We start from the raw sequence: 21,758 nt of genomic DNA, 5'->3' as shown, positions 1-21,758 counted from the left end.
GTGCCTGTGTTTATGCAAATAAATGACTATTTAGTAGGGGCATATCCGCCGGTAACTGTAGCAGTGATTCGGTTTTGGTATACGTTTCACGGATTTGCTGGTAGTAAGGCAAAGAATGTTTTTTGACAGCTTATTCCGCCATTTCCTCTATAACCTATCATTCGTCTCGTTTAGCCTCCAGGGTATTAGTGTGGGAATAATTTCATTTTCAGAATCTTTTTCTAGTTACCGTAGGAGTGAAGGAAATGTATTAACTGATTCAGTGGTTTAAGGAACCCATGAGTTTGCTGTTCGATCATATCTTCCTGTGTAAAATGAGTTCCATATATTTTTGCTTACAAAGTAGAAAGAGCTTTATAGTTTACTGGATTAGGTTTTCCTAAGAAATATCTAGCCTTTCTTCTTCTTCTTCTTCTTATTATTATTATATAGATCTAAGAGCTATTAAAGGATATGTATCAGTCACTAAAGTACGAAATCAGGTTAGTTTTTGAGTCACGTTTTTATTTTATTTTTTAATATCTACAAATATGAGTACAGACTGGAAAATTTTATTCTATAAAACGTCAAAATTAATCACCAAAAATGTCTATTAGGCGCTATCGAATCGCAAGGAAACCACGCTTCTATCACATACATGAAAATTCGGCTTAATTCGCACCCAATCAAATTCGCTTTTGAGAATGTTACTATATTTTGTTTGGTAAAGAAAAGGTCACGAAATTTCATTTTGGAATTTTAATAGGCACCCTGTATTCAGAAATGGCGTCATTTTCTTAAATAATGCTTTCATTTCTAAGAGTTTTATTATAAATTTGCACCTTTAAGCGGTTTATGAATTCTTTTTTCTAGGTTCTTCTACACCCTCAATGTTAAAAGAATATGAAAATCTTGAACGCGAAGACAGTACGGAAAACAGAGGTTTAAATATTAATTGACATATTGTCTTCAAAATGCCATTAAATGTACTAATAATAAGTAGTTTATCTTGAGCGTAGCGAAAAGTCTGATTCTTTTTTAAATAACTTCATGAGGATTAAGGAATTGCTTTCCAAAATTACTGCATTTTACATTACTATTGTATTATTTACAAAGCCTTCAGAAAAAAAAATGGGATGAGTATAGTGATTAGGCCTTGAGACATTGTACATTTTGATAAATCACGGGCTTTAAGTGTAAATCGTTTAAAATGAACTTAAAAGCTGAAAATTGTCTTGTGTGGATAAAATGATAAGTAGCGAAGCTTCCTTTCAACAAGGTACTTCGTCATCGGACTCATGCCAAATCTAGCTATTTACCTCACATTATTCATAATTTCTCTGCTGAAAGAAATGCATGTGAACAAGCCTGAAACTTGTGTTGGTGGTGAAGTAAATCCTGTTGACACGATGCGTTTCGTCACGTTGTTCATTTAACTTGCTTGGTTGTGCATCATTAATTGTTGTTTATGCGCTCATTTCACAATTTAAAGTGTTAAGTGCATGAAGGCTCTTCTCTCACAAACAACTTATATGTCAGTCATGTTTGTTATGATCTTCCAGCTTCTGGGAGATCCGATCTGGTTGCAATCGCCCAATATTTCTTTTTCTGGTGATAGGAATGTTACTTACATAGATAATAACGTTTATAGTAATGGTGTTACGGAGTGTTGAAGTCTCAAAGTAGATTTTTCTTCACTTAAATGTTCTGCCTTTTATTAGTGTTAAATGTTTTGTATTTCATGAAGTGCTAATGATGCTGTGCAATACTCTTCCTGACTCACAAGCTTTCAAAGATTCTTTATTTTTCTCCTGCTGTAAAAGCACTATGATTGTTATATATTGAAGGTTTTCGGGAGTTCTTCATGGGTAAGTAATTTATATAAATCATTGTTTGATTTATTAGAATAACTCACAAGCGAACTATTTTATTCAGTAGTTTCTTTTTCTTTTAATGAAAACTGGAAAGTTAAATTTAAAAAAAAAAGTAGTGACACCCAATGTTAACCAATAGTATAGTACTTTTTTTTTGGGGGGGGGGGGGCTTATGTAAGGCACTTAGGCGGACACGATATACCCACATAGGGCCGTAAGTGGAGAACCACGCCTTACAACAGCTAATTTGCACCGGTTGTTGAACAGGGTTTTTTCTTCGACTTTGTGGGAGAGTTCGCGCTCAATTCTCTTGGTTTGTTTACTGATTTCTGCAGCCGAAATAAACTGCAGTAAACATATTTTATGTAAATGTTTCCATTTTATGTATAATACGCTATTATCTAAATAAATAAAGCATTAATAAAATCACGTAGCTAGTTAAATGTCGGGTATCGCTTCTCGCAAGGATGAAGATTTTTCTTATTAGGAAATATTCTGTTTGTAGAACATATGAATTTTATTTATAACATTGCAACAACTTTAAAAAAAATCAAAAGAAAGGATCAACTGCTTTTTGTAGCCGCAATACAAGGATCGTAGACGATTGATGAAATTAATTCGATCTTGACGAAATTTGACGTGATTGTGGACCCTTTATATACTTAGTACATGTACGCAATATTATGTTGAACAGATCTTTGGTTCCTGAGAGTTACTGGCCATCAAACTCGTGAGTGGCCTGAGTGAAAGGATATTTTGTGCGGCATGCTAATCGAAGATATTAGTCAGATTTTGAGATTTGGAATGGTGACAAACCTTGTGTAGCGTCGTACATGTGATATATTAAGTAGATCAAGCCTTTGGTTCTAGAGTTATTGATTCATCTAGGGATGGCACAAAGAGGAACCGGTTCTTGGAGATCCGATTTTCAGAACCAGTTCCAGACCTGGATCCGAAAGCCCCAAAGAACCGTGAAGGAGGCACAAAGTTCACCTTGAAAACACTGCAAAGGGGACCACGCGCTTGTGCCCTCCCTACCCAGGCCCGCTTGTGCCCCCCAGAAAAAAAATTTGGTCCACCAGTGAGTGTTTAGCCAAATGTGTTTGCCAATTACACAGTTTGTTTAGGCAAATGAGCCAAGCGGCCGCCGCCTGGGCGCCTGCCTGTCGCTTCAATTTCATCTAGCACACTGTTCACAGCCTGCCAGCAGCTCCGGTTTAGCGTAGGGATGGCCACCGGCACCGGTTCCAGACCAGGATCCGAAAACCCGGTTCCAGAACCCGATCCGTTCAGAGCCGAAAACCGGTTCTGGCCATCCCTTGATCCATCCTATCTTGACTAGGTATGGTGGTTGACCTTGACGAATTTTGAGCACATTTTAAAGTGGCATCACATGCTGTGTTGATCTTTGGTTTCTGACTAATTGGCAATCAAAATTTGTTACTCGAGTTATAAACTATCAAAGTTGAGGTTTGCACTTCAAAGAAATACGAATAAAAAGTTTACCGGCATTTCAGTTATGGTGAAGCGGAGCCCCTCCCGGGTTATTTTGCATCAAACCAAAGATGTCTTTGGTATAGCTCTTAAGAATGCGCTATTTTATTTTCATATATGAAATAAAAAATTATTAGTTCTATATAATACAATAAAAGCTTTATTTGTTGAGAATTCTATTCACAATGAACAATTTTTTTTTTTTTTTTTTTTTACTAAAATTTAACATGTTCGATACTTGTTCAGCTCTTGTTTAGTACTTTTTAATCTCCAGATCTTGACAACACTACAGTGTTGTTAAGTTTGCGCGCTGTTGGAGTGTCACTGGTGTTTTTGTTTATTTATTTATTTATTAATGCGTATTAATAGTTGAACGGAACTATGTAAACGTGAAAATCGGAAATCTAATTGTTACTGAATTCTAATTAATTTGAATTTAGCAAATGAATTAGAGCAGCTAGGAAAAGTTGACTTCAGAGCCCACAAAACTGACTTAAGCGATCATGTCTCCTTGGAAATCAGAAAGGTCGCACATTTTATACTATACCGTCTCTCCAGTTCATTGCACACTGCAGTTTTTCTGACGTATTATGAAATGTACCCTGACACCTCCAACAGTTCGAAACAGTCTCCGCTTGACCCTTGCCAACCTAGACATCTGGCATTTACAACTCCAAGTGTTTCCAGTACATCGATAAGGTTTGTATATATATGATTAGTGAAAGTGCATAAATGCAAAATAATTCATTGTTATATTTAGGCTACAAATAGTTCAAATCCGCTTCTTACGGGGCACAACCTCTCTACTTTTTAATCTTAAGATTTGGCAATATTGTAGTTGGTAGGTTTATGAGCCTTGTACGCATAGTAAATATTATTGCAGATCTTTAGTTTTAGTTCTAGAGTTATTTGCCGTTAACGTTGTTGTTTGGACTGAAAAGTCCAGACTCTAGATTTGGTGGTTAATGAGTCAAAAAGCAAAGACATGTAGATCACGATATTTCATCTGCTTAGTAACCTTATTAAGATCTTCCAACTTTTCAATTCTAGTCAAGTGGAGACTTTCACGAGTAAATTAAATGTCGACTGAAAGCAGGGAATTGGTGTTATTTATTCAGTTCAAAATCTTTTGTCTTCGCGAATTCTGTCGAGTTTGAAGCTTAAAATATATAACAATGATCATGCCTGTTCTGTATGGTCGCTTACTCTGAGAGAACACAGACTGAAAATATTTGAAAATAAAGTCCTGAGACGAATATTCGCACCCAAGAGGAACAAGAATGATAAATGTCGGAAACTTCAAAATGAGGAACTGCATAATTTATACTGTTTACCAAACAATGTTAATCAAGTGTAGGAGGCTCAGGTAGCCAGAATGGGAGTGAGTACGAACGCTTTCAAAGTTTTCCGATGGGAAAACTACTATTAGGATGACTCAAGTACGGATAAGGGGACATTACTAAGATGGATCTCATAGAAATGAGAATACAACGTAGAAACTGGGTCCAGAAAATGGAGAACTTCTGTAAACGCGGCATTGAACCAACGGGTTCCATTGACCATAGAATGAGTGAGTTAGGAAAATTGTTTCCTGAGTTATTGACCACCAAATTTCGTGCTTGCACTTAACAAAAGTGTTAAGGGAAATAAGTATAATGTTTCATAACAAACATTTGCTATAAATCGATGAAGGACCACTTTTTTTCTGCTACCGCTATTTCCTTTCAAGTGAAATACGTGAAATGTGTGGGAAAAAGATTTAGAGCAATACAAGAAACAATAGGCGTTTGTTGTAAGATTTAGAAAGTATGAGAACATTTCAAGCCTATGGGAATTAATCAGAACAAAACGTAATTGAAATAGATTGCTGAGATGAAAATAAATCATTGTTTGGTCCAGTGTGATATCTTTGGACTTTCCTTAATATATGTATCTGGGATTCCGCATGAACATTCACAGACTTCCAATTCGCAATAGATAAAAGAAGCGTTGTTGTTTCTACCAATTATGATACACACGTTGATTTTCGAAAGGTGAAAATGTAAAGTGTGAATCGCAAAATTTGTTTGTGTAAGTCAAATAATTACAAATAGTATGTGCTCCAAATATAACGGTCCTGTATTTACTTAGAGTGAGGCTACAAATGCATTTTTGATGTGGCAATCGTTGAGAAGGAAATACACGTACATTCCTTCCTTTTAAATACACGTAGACCATACTTTAAAGGAAATGGGTGTTGTCTGACTTCTAGACATTGGTTTTTTGCTATATTTGAAAGAATCACTTAACAGTTTAGCTAGTTGGTTGTAAGTTGGAAGAAACTTTCGATCTGACTATAGAACATACTACGAAAGTTAACTGCACGAGTTTATTAGGACTCTTCGCTAAACTTACCCCAAGTTTTCTGAATTTTAATGAGGGGCCTCGGTGGCTTATTGCTAGTGTGTGGGGCCGTGGTTCGTTTCCTTGCCAAGTAAGTTTGTGGTGGACAGCATCCTGTGCGTAGGTTTTCTCCGGGTACTCCTGTTTCTTGCCACTATGATTCTACCAATTCTTCCATTATTATTCACTTGTTTTAATCATCATCTCTCTTATAATCGTAGGACACTGAATTGAAAGATTTCATTTACTTTTCCATTTGTCTTTTACCTGAATTTATCTTGTTTCTCTACTGTTTTCACATATTTATGTTGCGGCTATCAGCAGTTGAATATTTTTTGCGTCACTATGTATATTTGTTGCCATGGTTGGTGGGGAACATATTTCCGTAGTATAAATAAAATAGATTTTGCTGGATGTTAAAGTTCAGTTTGACACAGTTTCTAACGATTTTCAGGCAATGGGACAAATGTACTGCTCCGGGTGCGAAAAAGTTATTTAATTCGCTCTTTACTTTGACACGTCGTGTTAACTCCCATCATGAAATAAAACGATTTTTCATTATTTCAGTACATATCCTGTACTTTGGAGTCTCTCTTACCAATTCAAGCTGCTTTCCCAATATATATATATATATATATATATATATATATATTTTGAATTTGAAAGTTTTAGGTCAAAATTGAAGATATTTAACAATTTTCTCGGAATTTTGATTATTACTGCTAACTCTGTCTCAACTCTAAAGATGTTGCCTTACACAGTGATCTGAAACCTCTTGCTCTTTGCGGCACCTACAAATTGTATGACTCAATACAGTACACCAAAATGTAATTTCTGTCACGTAATGTTGATATTGACACTGCTAATACAAGTAGGTAATTTAATCTTATTATATTTCATATTATTAAACAGAAATAGTCATCTGAATTTATTAGTAATTTGTGAACTTTAATTCACTGTAGATGGAGTGTAAAAAATCTAAGAAAAAATAGATTTTTTTATTTTAGACGTGCTGTTCAAATAAATTTATTCATACTTTACACAGTAAAGGAATAAAGATGAAGTAATTTTTTTTTCGTAAAATAGTGTTACGAAAAATTCACCTTGTGCTGATACTCCGGTACATCGCAGCTTACCGGTTGTGGATCACTGATCTGTCGAATACCACTCCTGAACTGCACTATTCTGAGGAAGCATGGTGGTTCAGTGGTAAAGCGCACGTCTCAGGTTCGAGAGGCTTCTGCTACAATCCCAAGTTATGCGACTTTTGATGTGATGGACAACATAGGTTCTTCTTTAGTTTCTTTACACAGTCACATTCCACCAATTCTTTCATAAACATGTACTTTCAAGTGATGTTTCTTTAGTTCAGTTTCTTAATCTGGGGTCGCGAGAGCATTTCATGAGGCTTACGAGGATAAGCAGAAGAGATAAATATAATTAATCCCGGAAAATATTTTTAAATATTATTTTGAATTTTAGTGTGATAGGCATATTTTATATACATGCTGTTAAGAACAACAAAAAATAGGTCTGCTAAACATTTCCAACAGGTGCAGAGTCGTTTAAAAATCAATTTAAATAAAAGAGGTACGATGTGAAACTAATGAGAACTGCATATTGAAATACAATTAAAATTGAAAAGTAACGAGATAATTGAGCATGGTGGAGTTTCACTAGTGCGGCAATATCCGGTTCAGTCTTCGTGACGCACATTATCAAGTCATTTTCAATTGAAAAGTGATTTCTTTGTTTTAATGCTTACTATGGAAGTAAAACCACTCCGACCAATTGTATTCATTTTGAAACAGTATGATTGGTCGGATACGATATTTGTAATATGAATAAACTGTCCAAATTTGATTTTAATCCATTCGCTTTTAGGGAAGTTACTGTATTCACTGTTTACAAGAAATGGCTTCTGCTATTATAGAAATAAATGGATATCATGAAATCTCTGCAGTAGGCATATTAAAAATCCCACACAAGCTTATTACAAACCAGAAATTATAAGGGGCCGCTGGCAAGAGGATGTGATAAAGTGGGGGTCATGATAGGAATTAGGTTGAGAACCGCTGGTTTAGCTTACCGAGTATGATTGAAGACTCATTGTAGACAACAGTTTAAGTGCCAAAAACGATAGTTACTATAACAGTAGAGACAAAAGCTAGTAAATTGCGCCCAAGCGTCAAAAAGATAGACAATACTATTGCTTAAAACTACAACCTAGCATATAACCAAAGTATGAAAATCTAACTATGGCATAAATGTATTCAAAAAATAAGTGACAAAATTTCAAGGTGGCACTTACACTGTTTTCTGCAGCGAGTTTTCAATTGTGGAACGTAAAACTGAAATATTTCATTGTCCTTGCTCTTCCTTTTTGCGTTTTCCATATTACGTCGATCAAAATACTATTACTGAGTTTTCTAACCACTTTTACCCGCTTTTTTTAAATTCTCAGTATTGCGCTTCTCCCTTTATTTTGATTTTTAAGGGGGCTATTTGGCTTAATTTTATGTATGAAGTTTCGGTCAACTAATATATCTTCCGCCTTTGGTTTTTAATATAGTAATCAGAATTGTATGAGGCGTGTAACAGACTTGGGTTTAAAAGGAATTGCGTATGTATTTTCTGACCTTTATTTAAATTCATTACAAAATGTGGAATTTTCCTGTATTTAAATGACACTGCGTATGTGCTCTCTGACCTTGAAACAACCTCCCGTCTTTAGTTAATACCATATTCATTACTACAGTGACATTGGGTGATAAACAGATTCGTATTATGGACATTTGTTTTGAATAGCATCTGCTTTTAGAATCCTGGGCCCATCTGTGGCCATTTGTAGAATACGTTTCAACTCGTTATATAAACTTATAAAACCTTTTCTTAATCTTTTTTATCGAGTTCCAGCCATCAAAGTTTTATTTTAAATAAACTTTATAACTTCATTTTAAGGAGACTGTCAATAAAAATGTTCTCAAGTTAGAATTACATTTTCGTGCACAGTTGCAACCAAACGTACATGTTACGAGTATACATATCACAGTGTGCTTGTAATATATATTTGCTTCTAAACATTTGAGGGAATTTACCAGATTAAGCAGGGGCTAATGGCACTTCGTATACAATGACATGCGTCTGGGACATGTTTCTTGTTGATACGGCATATTCAGTCGTGATTATATAATACATGAACTGAAAAGAATCCGGTACTTACCTTTCCCACATATCGTTACGATTGCGTTGGAGTGTTTTTCCTTTTATTGGCTATGTATATAAAGCTACTTGTAACAGTAGTCTCAAGATCAATAAATTGGAGGTGTTTCTAACCCCTAATTGTATTTAAAAGCAGAAATTTCAGCTTCTAATTTCAAACTTAGAAAGTCAAGACTTTTACATGAACGTACCAGACAAACTTTTGAACATGTTGAGCTAACAGGTATCCAAAATACAGTCTTAATGTTTTATTATTAAGTCTGTTTACATACTAGAACATACTTATCATATCAAGAGTACTGCTTAGTTCGATTTGGAATGTCGAAAGAAAGAAAAGTTTTTAAGAATTCAAATAAAAATAAATTTTAAAAAAAGGAACACTAAAAGTTGGTCTGTAAAAAAATAACCTCATTCCTAAGAAACCTACTGAATGGAATAGGCGGGGGCCACACAATGAAAGCTTCTGTCCAGTGTTAGACCATCAAACGCCGTTTAAAAGAATTTTACTTTAATATTAGCTGAAGTTGTACTATTTATACAGCGCACAGTTCTAATATGAGCGTGAATCTTCTTCCCACATCTCACTATATCTGTTCAAGTCCCTTTACAAACACAAGTACAAGAAAACTGTCAAAGGGAGTGAATTGCTATTAGAGGAGTTTGTGGCAAACTTGGATAAGTAATAGATGATAGCAAATGCATATATTATTTTCGTATAATTCCTTATCCGAGTACGCCTTATTGTGGGTTCACAAGCCTTCGAAGTTACCAACTTGCAAAAAAAAAAAGGTTTTGTCATTCAGATGAACGCAAAAGCGCCTGAAATGTCCATCAACCCGCTATACGTAGCTCATCTACTGGTTGCCTTTCGAAAGGATCACCCAATATTTATGAATCACTTTTCTTCCCCCCTCCCCAATGTTTCAAGTGTCTTAAGACGCTCAAGCATGTAACAGTTTTCTAAATCCATAAACAAGTAGAACAAAGATTTGTTTCCAACTGTGAAAAAAAAAAGCAGTTAGTTTTTGAGCCTATGAAGGTAAAGTAAACTGTAAAATAACGAGCTGTTTCTGTTTAGATAGCGAGCAGCAAAGCGAGTTCAGTTTAGCTTTTTTTTAAAAAAATAACTACACATTGTTGAGCCTCATTTTTGACATACACTTGGTGTCGTTTATGATGATGATCATACGTTTTCTGACATTATTGGCATGACACTTGCATCAAGTGAGAAGCTTTCGTGCTTAGCGATTTTCTGCTAACTTCATCTCTGCATACAATTTTTCTGTTTTTGATATCGTCCATTAATTGTAGTCTTCGCTCTCCCTCTTTTTCCTACCACCACACTGTTAACACATTATTACATAGCTCCTTCTTACCGAATGTTCTTCTCTTAATAATATCTATAATTGCCCTTTTCTCACCCCTCCATTTCTAACACCCTTTCATTTGTTTTTCCGCTTGACCCAGCTAATTCTCTACATTCTTCTAAACACAGTTCGAAAGCTTCCAATACAATCATTAAAGTTTTAATTAAAATTGTAAAACAAGGTTGAATTTTAATGTTTGAAAAACAATCTATAAAGTGTGTGATTTTCTTAGTACCACATTTTCAAAGAAAAAAAATCAAAGGTAAAAATACACGAAAAATTAAAAATTTGTTTGCTTTTTAAAGTAAAAAATGATTTAAAATGCAATTACGAAAACATTTTTTGTAATATTCCGGGAAGGACACAGATCCCTCAGTTACCTGGGGATATGATATACCATATACCCCAGTCTCCCGCTACTCTTTTTCCCAAGTTTGTGCTCTTGACGCTAATGGCAAGGGGTATCATCCTAGTTGCAATATTAACTAATACAGTATTGCCAAAACACCTAAAATTGGAATAGAAAAATAAAAAAAAGTTCTTGAAAATTTGAATAAGAACTGGCAAATCTACACAAAATTTGGAATCGACTGGCGATAACGGCATGTTCCTGGCACTTGTAGTTTTCGAGATTCATTGTTGAAACGATTGCCACAAACATATAAACTTTTCTAGCATTTTAACCTCGTAATATACCGATTATTTCTGAAAGAGCGTTTCAGTTTTAATCTTAATTTTTTTATTGCTAAGTTTTAACAGTCACTGAGGGAAATTGAATGGCAACAATGATGTTACTTTTAATAAAGGCAACAATGATATACGTAGCCCTAAAATCTTCCTTTAATAAAATCTCGAGTTTATTCGTCAGAAACGTGGGCAAACGATCATTTTCAAGCTTTTAAACTTTGTGCAGTTCAAAGTGATGCCCGAAAGCTCGAATTTACTCGAGCTTTTATGTTAAGGGTTTATATATAGGTATTGTTTTATTACAATTTTCAAGTATATAAAATCGTTAGATTGTTTCAACTGCAAAGAATGGAAATGAAATAAGTTTCTCTTACAATTCTGAAATCAACAGTGAACGTACTGTGCTTTCATCTTTTAATTACCGACTTCTCTTTTCACCACCTCATCATCAGTAATACTTCGAAATAAGCTGAGGCACGGTGGCTCAGTGGTACAGCTCTTACCTCTGGTGCGGAGGTGTCTGATTCGATCCCCGGCGGTGAGGTTGTGGTGGACAACATGGGTTTTCTCGGGCTACTCCCGTTTCCTCCCGCTTTCTCATTCCACTATTTCTTCCATTATCATTCTCTCACTTTAATGATCGTCCTCAACCAAAAGGGCATAATCGTAGGACGTTAAACTCGAAAATTTCAGTTCGGAGTAAGATTTATCACATTGTCATTCGGTATGTGAATTACCAGCAGTTGCTTCCTCTACTATTCCTTCTCACGGACGCGAAATATGAATGTTATTCTATAATTTTCATACATTGACAGGTTTTCAATTATCTTCAAGATACGTTAGTTCTTCTGTTGATTTCGGTTCTTGTTGATCCAACAACATGGAGAATATTGTTTCTGTAAGAAACCGCATTAAGCTAAATTTCTTTGCTTTTCCTTGTATTCAGTATACAGGGTGAGTCAAAGTTGGATTTTCCTTTTATTTTGAAACCCGAGGAAAAATATGGTATCCGTTAATGGGAGATAGTAAGTAGTGAGGAGCGCAACTCGTAACGGTTGCAAAGCGCTTTTGATCAACCGCTTCAGAAATGGATTGAGTTCGTTACGTTTCTATAGAGATTTGCATAGAAACTTGTCCGGTTGAAGCAAATAATGTGACATCCAAACGTCAAATTTCTTTCTGTAGTCCGCTTTCTCTTGGTGATGCATGTTTAGGTCCTTGGCAGTATCGTGACTGCTTACGTACATGGCTGGTCTTGCTCGAATTTCTGTCAAAATGTCATCCGCATTTGCGATCGGGTGCAAGGAGTATCTTGGTCATCGTAATATCCAGAATGAAAGCGACTGTACCATCTTTTGGTTGTAACTTTCGATAACGTATCGTGCCCATAAATACCCAAATACCTTCACAGGCGTGTGCAGCATTTGCACCGTAAAATGTAGAAAAGTTTTCAGGAAGTTCACTAGTCTTCTCGGCACAATACCTTACATATGTACAGTGGGGGATCCAAGGGGGGGGGGGCGATTGCCCTCTCAGAAGAGGAAACTTTCTTATTTTATAAATATAAATAAAACCAATCCCAGAGTTTGGAGCTCTTAAAAGAAGCTCTAAGTAGCAGTGTTACAACCCATTGTTTCCCCCAGAAGTTCGTCCTGGATCCGCCCCTGTATATGACTACAAGAATTCCAACAGTTTTGCACCTCTACTAGCTTCAGCTTTCAGGTGATGTTAGGCCTGATCCGCTGCGACTCATATACCCTGAGATTTATGAGACTAACGCCATCTCGTGTGCAAAAGACTTACTACTTTATAGACTAGCTGATAACTCATTACATATAAACACTAGCAATAATAATTTATAAATTAAAAGGGAATTGTTTGAGATCAATATTTTAAAATCTAGACATATAATAGACTTAAGTAAAGCATCGATTTAAGTACTTTCAATGTGTACAATCAAGTCATTACGCTGTTATCAAATGTGCGTTTCTTGTGATTTTATGGTATGATTGGAAATTAACTAATGCTTTAATTCTCGTGTTACTCAGTACGAAGCAGAGCATATTTTTACGTTGACCCTCACGTGTTCAGCGGCGAGAAACATTTCAGTCGTCGGAGATCGTAATTTCCGATAACGTCTCTCAGCTTTCAGTTGCTCTGATATGTGATAGTTAAATTCGTAATACTTGAAAGTTCTCTGTGCAAGAAAGCAGAAACGGAGTGGAGCACCTGGGTGGGTCCGACTCCGATGGAAGATTATCGATCCGTCAGGTAGAGAGGGTGCGGATTTTCGGGCTTGGCGCCAGATCTGTTGTAATCTAAACTGAAGTTCTGTGATTTGCATATGCGTATTGGGCTTCGTCGTGAGAAATAATAAAAATCACTTTTATATTGTTTCCCCGAGAGCATTTATTTCAAATAAAATAAAACTATATTACGTGCCGGATTTAAAGGTGAATTTTATGTGAAAATCCGTTCTTTGTTGTTGAGCTTTTATTCTTGAGAATATTGGTAGTACGTTTCTGTATGGAAATAGTTTTGTAACTGATCTTTCATTTCAGAAATTAGTTTCGTTCTAATTTTCAGTAGTTGAGCAAGTACAGATACTTTTTTTTCCCCGGTAAATGCTACTTATTGAGTAACAGTGAAATGTTGCATATAGTATTCTTAAAAAAAAAAAGTGGCCTTCAGGCTGAAGAGACTGATGATTAGTGAATGTGAATTATTGTGAGATTTTTTAATTCTCTTCCACCGAGAATCGAAGCCAGAGCCACGTGCGCCAAAGGTTTAGCGTTAGACCAGTGGGGAGGGTGTTATTGAGTAATAATTACAGTGGAAGCCCCCTCCCTCAACAATTTATCTTGTAAATATTCGTTTAACATTCTGAGTGAGACTTTATTCCTTCTTTGAATAATAACTAACAAAAGTTCATATCCTCTTCTCTTATTTTGTCGACATCTTTTACACGAATGAACCAGAAAGGGATCATAATGACATGTGTACGAAACAACTCCTGGTGTGATGAGGTCCTGGTTTGATCTCTGACAAAGTTTATGATGAACAACATTGATTCTGAGTCTTCTCAGTTTTTCTTTCCCCCATATTTTCATTCCACCAAATCTGTTAAATCATTCATTTAATTAATCATCCCTCGAAAAAAAAGTATGGACAAATTTGAGCCATTTATTTGACGTAAAGATAAAATAGCCTGGGTATGATATTTCGTAGATGAATTGTTTTGGTATCAATGAAAGTAATCTTTGTGATACTGAAACACGAAGTCAAAGTAGCTTTAATACTACTTCCGGTGGGAGATAGAATGTATTCTTTGGACGCTTAAGAGTCTTCATCCCGGCGAAATTAAAATACCGCTAATTTTACAGTAATTATGTGATATCTTCAAATAGATAAAAGATAATCGAAATGTGGAAATAGATAATCGAAGAGCGCCCTAGACAATATTATTTTACATGAGAAACCGTTATCACGACTCACTTATCTGCTTTCGATTTCGAGCCATTTTGAAAATCGGCATTTATTTTCGCGTTTCTAAACAGCTGAAAACGGAAAGCCACTAGGTGACTTGTGATAACGGTACCTCACGCAAAATAATATTGTCTAGGGTGCTCTTGTTCCATATTTCAATTATCTTTTATCTAATTGAAGATATCACAAAATTACTGTAAAATTAGCGGTATTTTAATTTCGCCGGGATGAAGACTCTTAACTGATTGTAGAAAACAACTTTCGTTATCGACGTTTTTCCTCTAAAGCGATTAATGTGAAAACCGGAAATAGATAATTTATCAGTTCTGGTTTCAGTAGTTTTAAAAGGTAAGGGGGTCCTATTCTGAGAACGCTAAGTGAATACCACAAGAAGCTCTCGCTATCTCTTATCCTTTTTGTTGGATGTAGATAAAAATTTTAACCGGAAGTTGTATTTTCTGTCACTTCCGGTTTCAAGAAAGAGTTAAGGAAGGAAAGTTAGCATGTTCGTGGAACTCTTAATTGATTGGAGAAGCCTGCTCATTTCCCATTGTCTGTCACCGTCTTTGCTCTGTACTGATCGTTAATACTGGAAATGGTTGATTTCTACCAGTTCTGTTTAAGGGTCTTATCTACAGCGAAATTAAACTACCGCTAATTTTAGAGATTCTGTGTAATATCTTCAAAACAAATAAAAATATTCGAAAAGCAGAAACGTAGTGAACTTGACAATACGATTTTGCATGTGACACTGTTATAACAACTCATCTATCTGCATTCGATTCGCAACGGTAGATAGATCTAGCTTTTTTTTTTTTTTTTTATACGGGTTCTGTAAATAGCGGTATACCAAAAGCAGAGAGGTGAATTGTGGTCAAGGTATCACATGCAAAATTGTATTGTCTAGTTCACTTCGTTTCTGCTTTTCGAATATTTTTGTATGTTTTGAAGATATTACACAAAAACTAAAATTAGCGGTAGTTTAATTTCGCTGTATTGAAGACCCTTAAATATTACTTCTTCAACAATTGATTTCTAACTTATGACCACCAACATCCTGGCCAAACTTGATAGTGATCTAACAAATAGTTTTTTTTTTTTTTTTTTTTTTTAACGTGTGGATGCGTAGACAGTAAATATATAAAGAAGTTTTGGTAAACTGAGCTCCTTAAAATGTGTAATTTTTCTTTGTAACTCTTCTCGAATTATTGTTATATATTAAAGAATATGAGCCTTGCTTATTGGTTGGTTGGAAACATGTGGTTGTGGTTTCTACTGCAAAGGGAAACACAACTTATCTTTCCCAACTAGAAATTTGTATTTCGTTCTTAATCGCATTCAGTCCCAATTCTCAGCTCCTTTACTATAATTTTCAACTTCTATTTTTAAAACTACATTACACACAAGCGAAGTTTGAAATTGACTACATTATTGATTTGAATTATATAAACCAAACTATTGAAGAATCGTAATGTAATCTTATGCAGCGTTTCGTTTGAGTTAAATAAAACGTTATTTCCTTAACATAAAAGCTTGAGAACGATCTTTTTCTCACGTTTCTGACGAGTATACTCGAGGAGGCTTTAGTTTAGTAAAGGAAAATTTTGGGGCTACGTATATCACTGTTGCCTTCATTAAAAATAATTTCATTGTTGCCATTCGATTTTTTGCTCAGTCATAGAAGGTAGCAATAAAAAATTAAAATTGAAACATTCTTTCAGAAACATTGGTATGTTAGGAAGTTTATTTGCTGCTCGCTATATGATTTTGAGGTTCTTAAGAATATTAGTTTTTGAAAATTAGTAGATTTACACTTCTCGATTGTTCCAACTACTCTGTAATTCTTAGTTAAGCTCGCCAAGTGTTATATTACTGAAATGAATTTAATCAATTCGAAAATTTCCTTGTGTAGTGCCATGAATAATTGATCATAACATAATTATTTTAGTGTAATACTGACATATGACTTTTTTTTAAAAGACAGTATTTGTAGTATCGTGAGGAAGAGCCTATTGTATGTGAAGTTATGTTGTCTTTCCATCCCTCAACTGCACTGAATTAATTCCCAGCATGATTCAGAGTCCATGTATGTGATAAAATTCTTCTTAACCTCAGTTGCATAAGGATTAAGGGGAAAATATTTTTTGTTCATAGTAAACAGTGCCGTGCCTGGGGAAGGGGATTGACCAGAGCGACAGCACCGAAGTAAGGGGGCGCAAAATTCGGAAGGAAGAAACCTGGTGGGAGCACTCGGGCGAAAAAGTGTAAAAAACTTTTTCAGGTCATCCTGAATGAAGTTTTCCTCATTCACCAGGCAAATGCCGGGCTGGTTCCTAACATATTCGCCCTAGGCCGCCGCCTCCTTTCCGTTATCCTTTCTTCCTTCCCTTTCCCCGGATAGTGTTCTTGCCGAGGGACGTCATCCCTCAAACCTGACGCGCTAAATAGCCATAGATGTCGAAAGCCCAGAAATCGAAAAATCCTAAATCGGAAGGAATAAAGAAAAGGAAAGACAAAAAGAGGGGAAAAATCTATAAACAAAAACGGATTTATATGACGATCCGTATCGTTACTTGCAAAATGATTTCTGTGTAACTTCTTGATATAGCGCTTGAATATTGTGTCAGTAAATATATATCGAGGTGGCAAAAAAAAAAAAAAAAAAAAAAAAATCTCGTAATTCATTTCTATATATTGCCTTGAAATTACATAAAATTGCTTGCGAATATAATAGTAAGAAAGTTCTTTCAAATCATTTTGATTTCTGTGTGTTGATTTCAAATTAGAGTGGATCAAATTATATGCAAAGACATTTTGGGGGAAAAATAATTTTAAAAATATTAGTTTTAAAAAGAAAGCGAAATCTTTACATTTTAAATTCATTAATTTCTTTGGAGCCTTCTATTACACTTTTTAAGTATATGCTCTGTTTACTTACATTCTAATTGCATGGTATCCTTCAGAAAACAAACATGAATTACAAATCTTAAGAGTACTAAATTATTTTTACTCCATAGCAGTACGAATTTCACCTTTTACAAAATGTGAGTATTTTGGCATTTAGTTTTCGGATTAATAATAGTAAGAATCATTAATTTCCATGATATCGTGTTGGATCTCTTTAGACAACCTGTAATCTCCATGTTCATATACAGGGTGAGTTTAATTTCAGACAACGGTGTAACTTCTAAAAAAGTAGATAAAAAGCTATAATTTTGTACGAAACTAACATCAATAAGGGAAAATAATTTGACATAATCCACAGTGCCAAAAGATGAACCGTTATTGCCAATCCAGCATAAATTTACCGTTGTCAGATTATTATATATTTCACATCTATATGTTAAACGAATACCATACTTATTCCCAGTGTTGCAAACTAAGGATGCTAAAGTGTTACGAACATTCCAATTTGTAAGTCTCGACAACACTATCAGCACAGTTGAACATACTTCGAATAAGTGGGAACGAAGCTTCAAGTTGAACATTTTACTTTTTTTTTTTTTTTTTCGAAAAAAAATCTTACATAAGTATCCTATGTGAATACTTAAATGGTTTTCAATAAACTAGTAAATCATTTTACAGTTTACAGTAGTGTAATACCTCACAGTACCAGTGATAATCTTAAAATCATGTAATTGCGAGAATTTGTTGCAATTAACACCACCGAAAGCTGTTGTTGTAGACTTATAAAAACAAAAGGTAAGCCACAATCATTTTATACATTTTCCGCAAGTACTTTATTGTAAGTATAGTTGCAAGCATCTCCGGAACCGTTTGAGATGCCAAATTGTTGTGAACGGCTAATTGGAAACAGTGTAAGTATTTAACATATGATACTTATGTAAGCATGTTTTCGAATTTATTTTATTTTGTTTTACTTTTTTTTTTTATTTTTAACGTCAGATTTTCAATTCCTTGTACATCGTTCCCCATTTGTTGGAAATACGTCATATCATGATAATGTATTTGGGATGATGTTTGCCCGTCCATCGCAGTTGTGCTCTTAGTATAGTAAAGACTTCTAAAATTTGAATGTTTGTAATATTGTAGCGTCCTTAGCTTGTAACGCTATAAAATAAATGTAGTATTGTTAGTTTTTAACATGCATATTTAAAATGTGTATTAACCTGCCATTTGATTAAATATAACTTCGTTAGTTCGTTAGACTATCAATAACTGGTAATCTATTGGTAGTTCAGAGGTCATCAAACCATTTTCCCATATTGATTGACTCTTGAAAAATTTTATTAAAAAAGATATATATATATAATATTCATATTCATTTAGACGTACACGGTTGTCTCAAGTTTAAAAAGAAAATCCTGTATGGTAATTTACTGACACAATTTCATCAGCAAAGAAGGTACATGCTTTAGTGATGAAATTTTAGTTGGTGTTCTCTTTACGAATAATGGTCGCGTGGTCGGTCAAATTGTATGTACATGGGTCGTTCAATAGATACGTTTCTGGAAACTATACATACATGTGTAGGTGGGTCCTCACTTCTCCACATTATTCCCGTTGAGATTCAGGCATTTGTCTGTACCAATTTGTCCAAACTCTTTTGCAAAAAATCAGGGCTCTGGCTGTTTAGCTATTTTCTCACATTCCGTTTCACTTCATCAATTTCGAAACGTTCATCCACTCGGTCGAAAAAGTGTAACACGCTTTTTCAGGTCAGCCACCCTGAATGAGGTTTTCCTGGGTTTTCTTCATTCATACCAGGCAAGTGCTTGGGTGGTACCTAACTTATAGGTCCCAGGCCGCTTCCTTCCTTCTCCAATCCTTTCTTCCTTCCCTTTTCCCGGATTGTGTGCTCGCCGAGGGACGTCATCCCTCAAATCGTGTAGGGCTAAATGGCCTTAGATGCCAAAAGCCCAGAAATCTACATCGTAAATCCTAAAATCGAAACGTTCATCTTGCAATGCAGACTTTTAACATCGGAAAAAGGTTTAAATAACACGTTAAGTTGAGGCTGTATAGAGAGTAGTGCAGTTGTTTTGACCCTAATCCTTTAAAGTTTGTGTTGTTTGTGTGCTGAGTAGGGGTGAGCGTTCAAGAAGAGACCAGTTCACTCCTGGCGAAGTGTTTCCCCGAAGAAGAGTTCAGGTTCGACATAAACGATCTGGTCTGCTGTCAACTGGTGACGAAATGAGGCGGAATGTGAGAGGAGAGCCAGATAGCCAGAGCCTTGATTTTTTTTTTTTTTTTTTTTTTTTTTTGTGCCAAACATTTTGAACAAATTGGTGCAACTGTGAGACAAATTCTTGAATCTTGATGGACATTATATGCATTATGCATGTGCCACCTAATCATGTATGTATAATTTACAAATGTTTTTTTTTTTTTTTTTTTTTTTTTTTTTTTTTTTTAACGACTTAGGGAAACGTATAAATCCAACGACCCACGTAGAAAACTCCTTAATTACATGAACCACAGACAGATTTTAATATAAACCGATATGGTTGTCAATTTTGAGAAATAAAACTGAACACTATTCAAGTAAGATGTTTTTCTTGTTCGTAAATTTGACTATAAATCAAGAACAACCGAAGTTTCACCTTAATATGTAGCTCATATTTGAAATAGCAGTTTTATCTCAACGTATTTTAAATTTATTTTCAGAACCACACCGACCAGTATGGTGGTTATCAAGACGATCTCAGAAGAAAGAGGTATGTACCATTTTTGGTTTCTTAAAACTTATTGACACGCAGATTTTTTTTTTTTTTCCGAGAATAAAATTCTGCGTAATGCTTATTATTATGATGATAAATTGAAATTGATTTTTATCTAATTATTAGTAATCAGAAACTAACTTAAAAAAAAAAAATACGTTTGCGCACTATCAGCAGTTTTTCAGCTGCCGTGAATAATGGATGGTTGCATTATTTTGACTTCAGAGAGTTAGTAATAATTACCACAGCTACACACACACACAAAGTTCTGCACACCATATCCCAGTGTGTGGATTCAATGTATATTGTTACACATAATCCAACTTTTGAAACCCTAGGATGATTGGCGGTGTCAATTTTTTTTATAGGCGAAAAAAATTTTCGATTTTGGGTAGGGAGGATCCAAGTTTTTCGCCCATAAAACAAAATTGACATGATCAATCGTCCTAGGGTTTCGAAATTTGGATTCTATGTGACAAAATACAGCGGACTCTCTTTAATTCGAACTTGGATAATTCGAACAGAAGTTTATTCCCCTTGAAAACGCTATTAAAAACAATGGTAAGAAATCGTGGATAAATCGAACTTTTGAACCTCGTGTTTGGATAATTCGAAATATTTACAACGAAAAAATTTGTAGTGTCCGACGGATTGGAAACAGAACAATGCAATTTCAACTGGTTCTTGTTTATCTGTTATCTTACCCCGAGACAGCCATTGAAAAGGGAAAGTTTCGTTTGTTAATACCACCTCCGCTGAACTCCCTCCTGCTATAGAGAATCCGACAGAAGGTGATTGGTATGCATCTCCCCTCCTCCTCAATAACCTGGAAGTGTCCATCCCATCTGTAGAAGTGTGAACTACCTTGAACCCTGTCCTCTACTAGCAAATCACTTGTACGACACATTTGTGCAATTATTTTTAACTGATCTAAAAGCAGTGTCAAAAAAGTAACCAGATTCGTTTGTGATCTATTGATGTGCATTATGCACAATGTCGAATCGCGGCTCATATTCTAATTCCGTACAAAAACTTGGTGCTTTAAAGGTAAGGTGTTAATTAGTTTTTCATGTACAGTACAATTATTTTGTTTTCTTAATTTTACTTAAAAATGAGAATTTTTGGTTAATTCAAATATCAGATAATTCGAATTTTTTTCGTGTCCCCTTGGACTTCGAATTAGACTCCACTGTATATCGAATCGATACCTTGGAGTCCGGTGTACAGAACTATAATTTTGTGTGGCTCTGTTATGAAAGGATCTGGAAAGGTTGAGAGTTACTTCCCCCCCCCCCTTCCCCTTGAATAACATTGTATTGAACGGACTGGGCCGGTAGAAGCTTTGTCTCGAAGTTGTAGTTGAGAATTTACGGATTTGTATTTACTGAAAAAGTTCTTTTCACCAGATAAACTTTGCAATAGTTAATAGGCAATTAGAATTTCCCGTTCGGTCGCGTTATACATTAAAGGAGAGGAACCGTTCCGTGAATAGTTAAAGCAACATACAGTAGATTGAAATAGGAAAAAAAAATGTTTATTGCGGATAATTTTTTAACTAGGAAACATTTATAAGGTGAAGACAGTCG

The 21,758-nt window shown here is 35.1% G+C and overlaps 1 protein-coding gene across 1 annotated transcript in view; it reads left to right on the top strand.

The window, feature by feature from the left end:
• LOC145660677 (heterogeneous nuclear ribonucleoprotein L-like) overlaps positions 1-21,758 on the top strand; it is a 214,095-nt gene that overhangs the window by 24,646 nt on the left and 167,691 nt on the right. The window contains exon 3 of the mRNA XM_081726013.1: positions 20,120-20,169. Coding sequence (XP_081582139.1) covers positions 20,120-20,169 — 50 coding nt within the window. The remainder of the gene's footprint in view (positions 1-20,119; positions 20,170-21,758) is intronic.

This window comes from Thermobia domestica, chromosome 9 (assembly GCF_964235325.1).
Source record: "Thermobia domestica chromosome 9, izTheDome1.hap1.1, whole genome shotgun sequence".
NCBI classification, from domain to species: domain Eukaryota; kingdom Metazoa; phylum Arthropoda; class Insecta; order Zygentoma; family Lepismatidae; genus Thermobia; species Thermobia domestica.
This window is presented reverse-complemented; position numbering and strand designations above follow the sequence as displayed.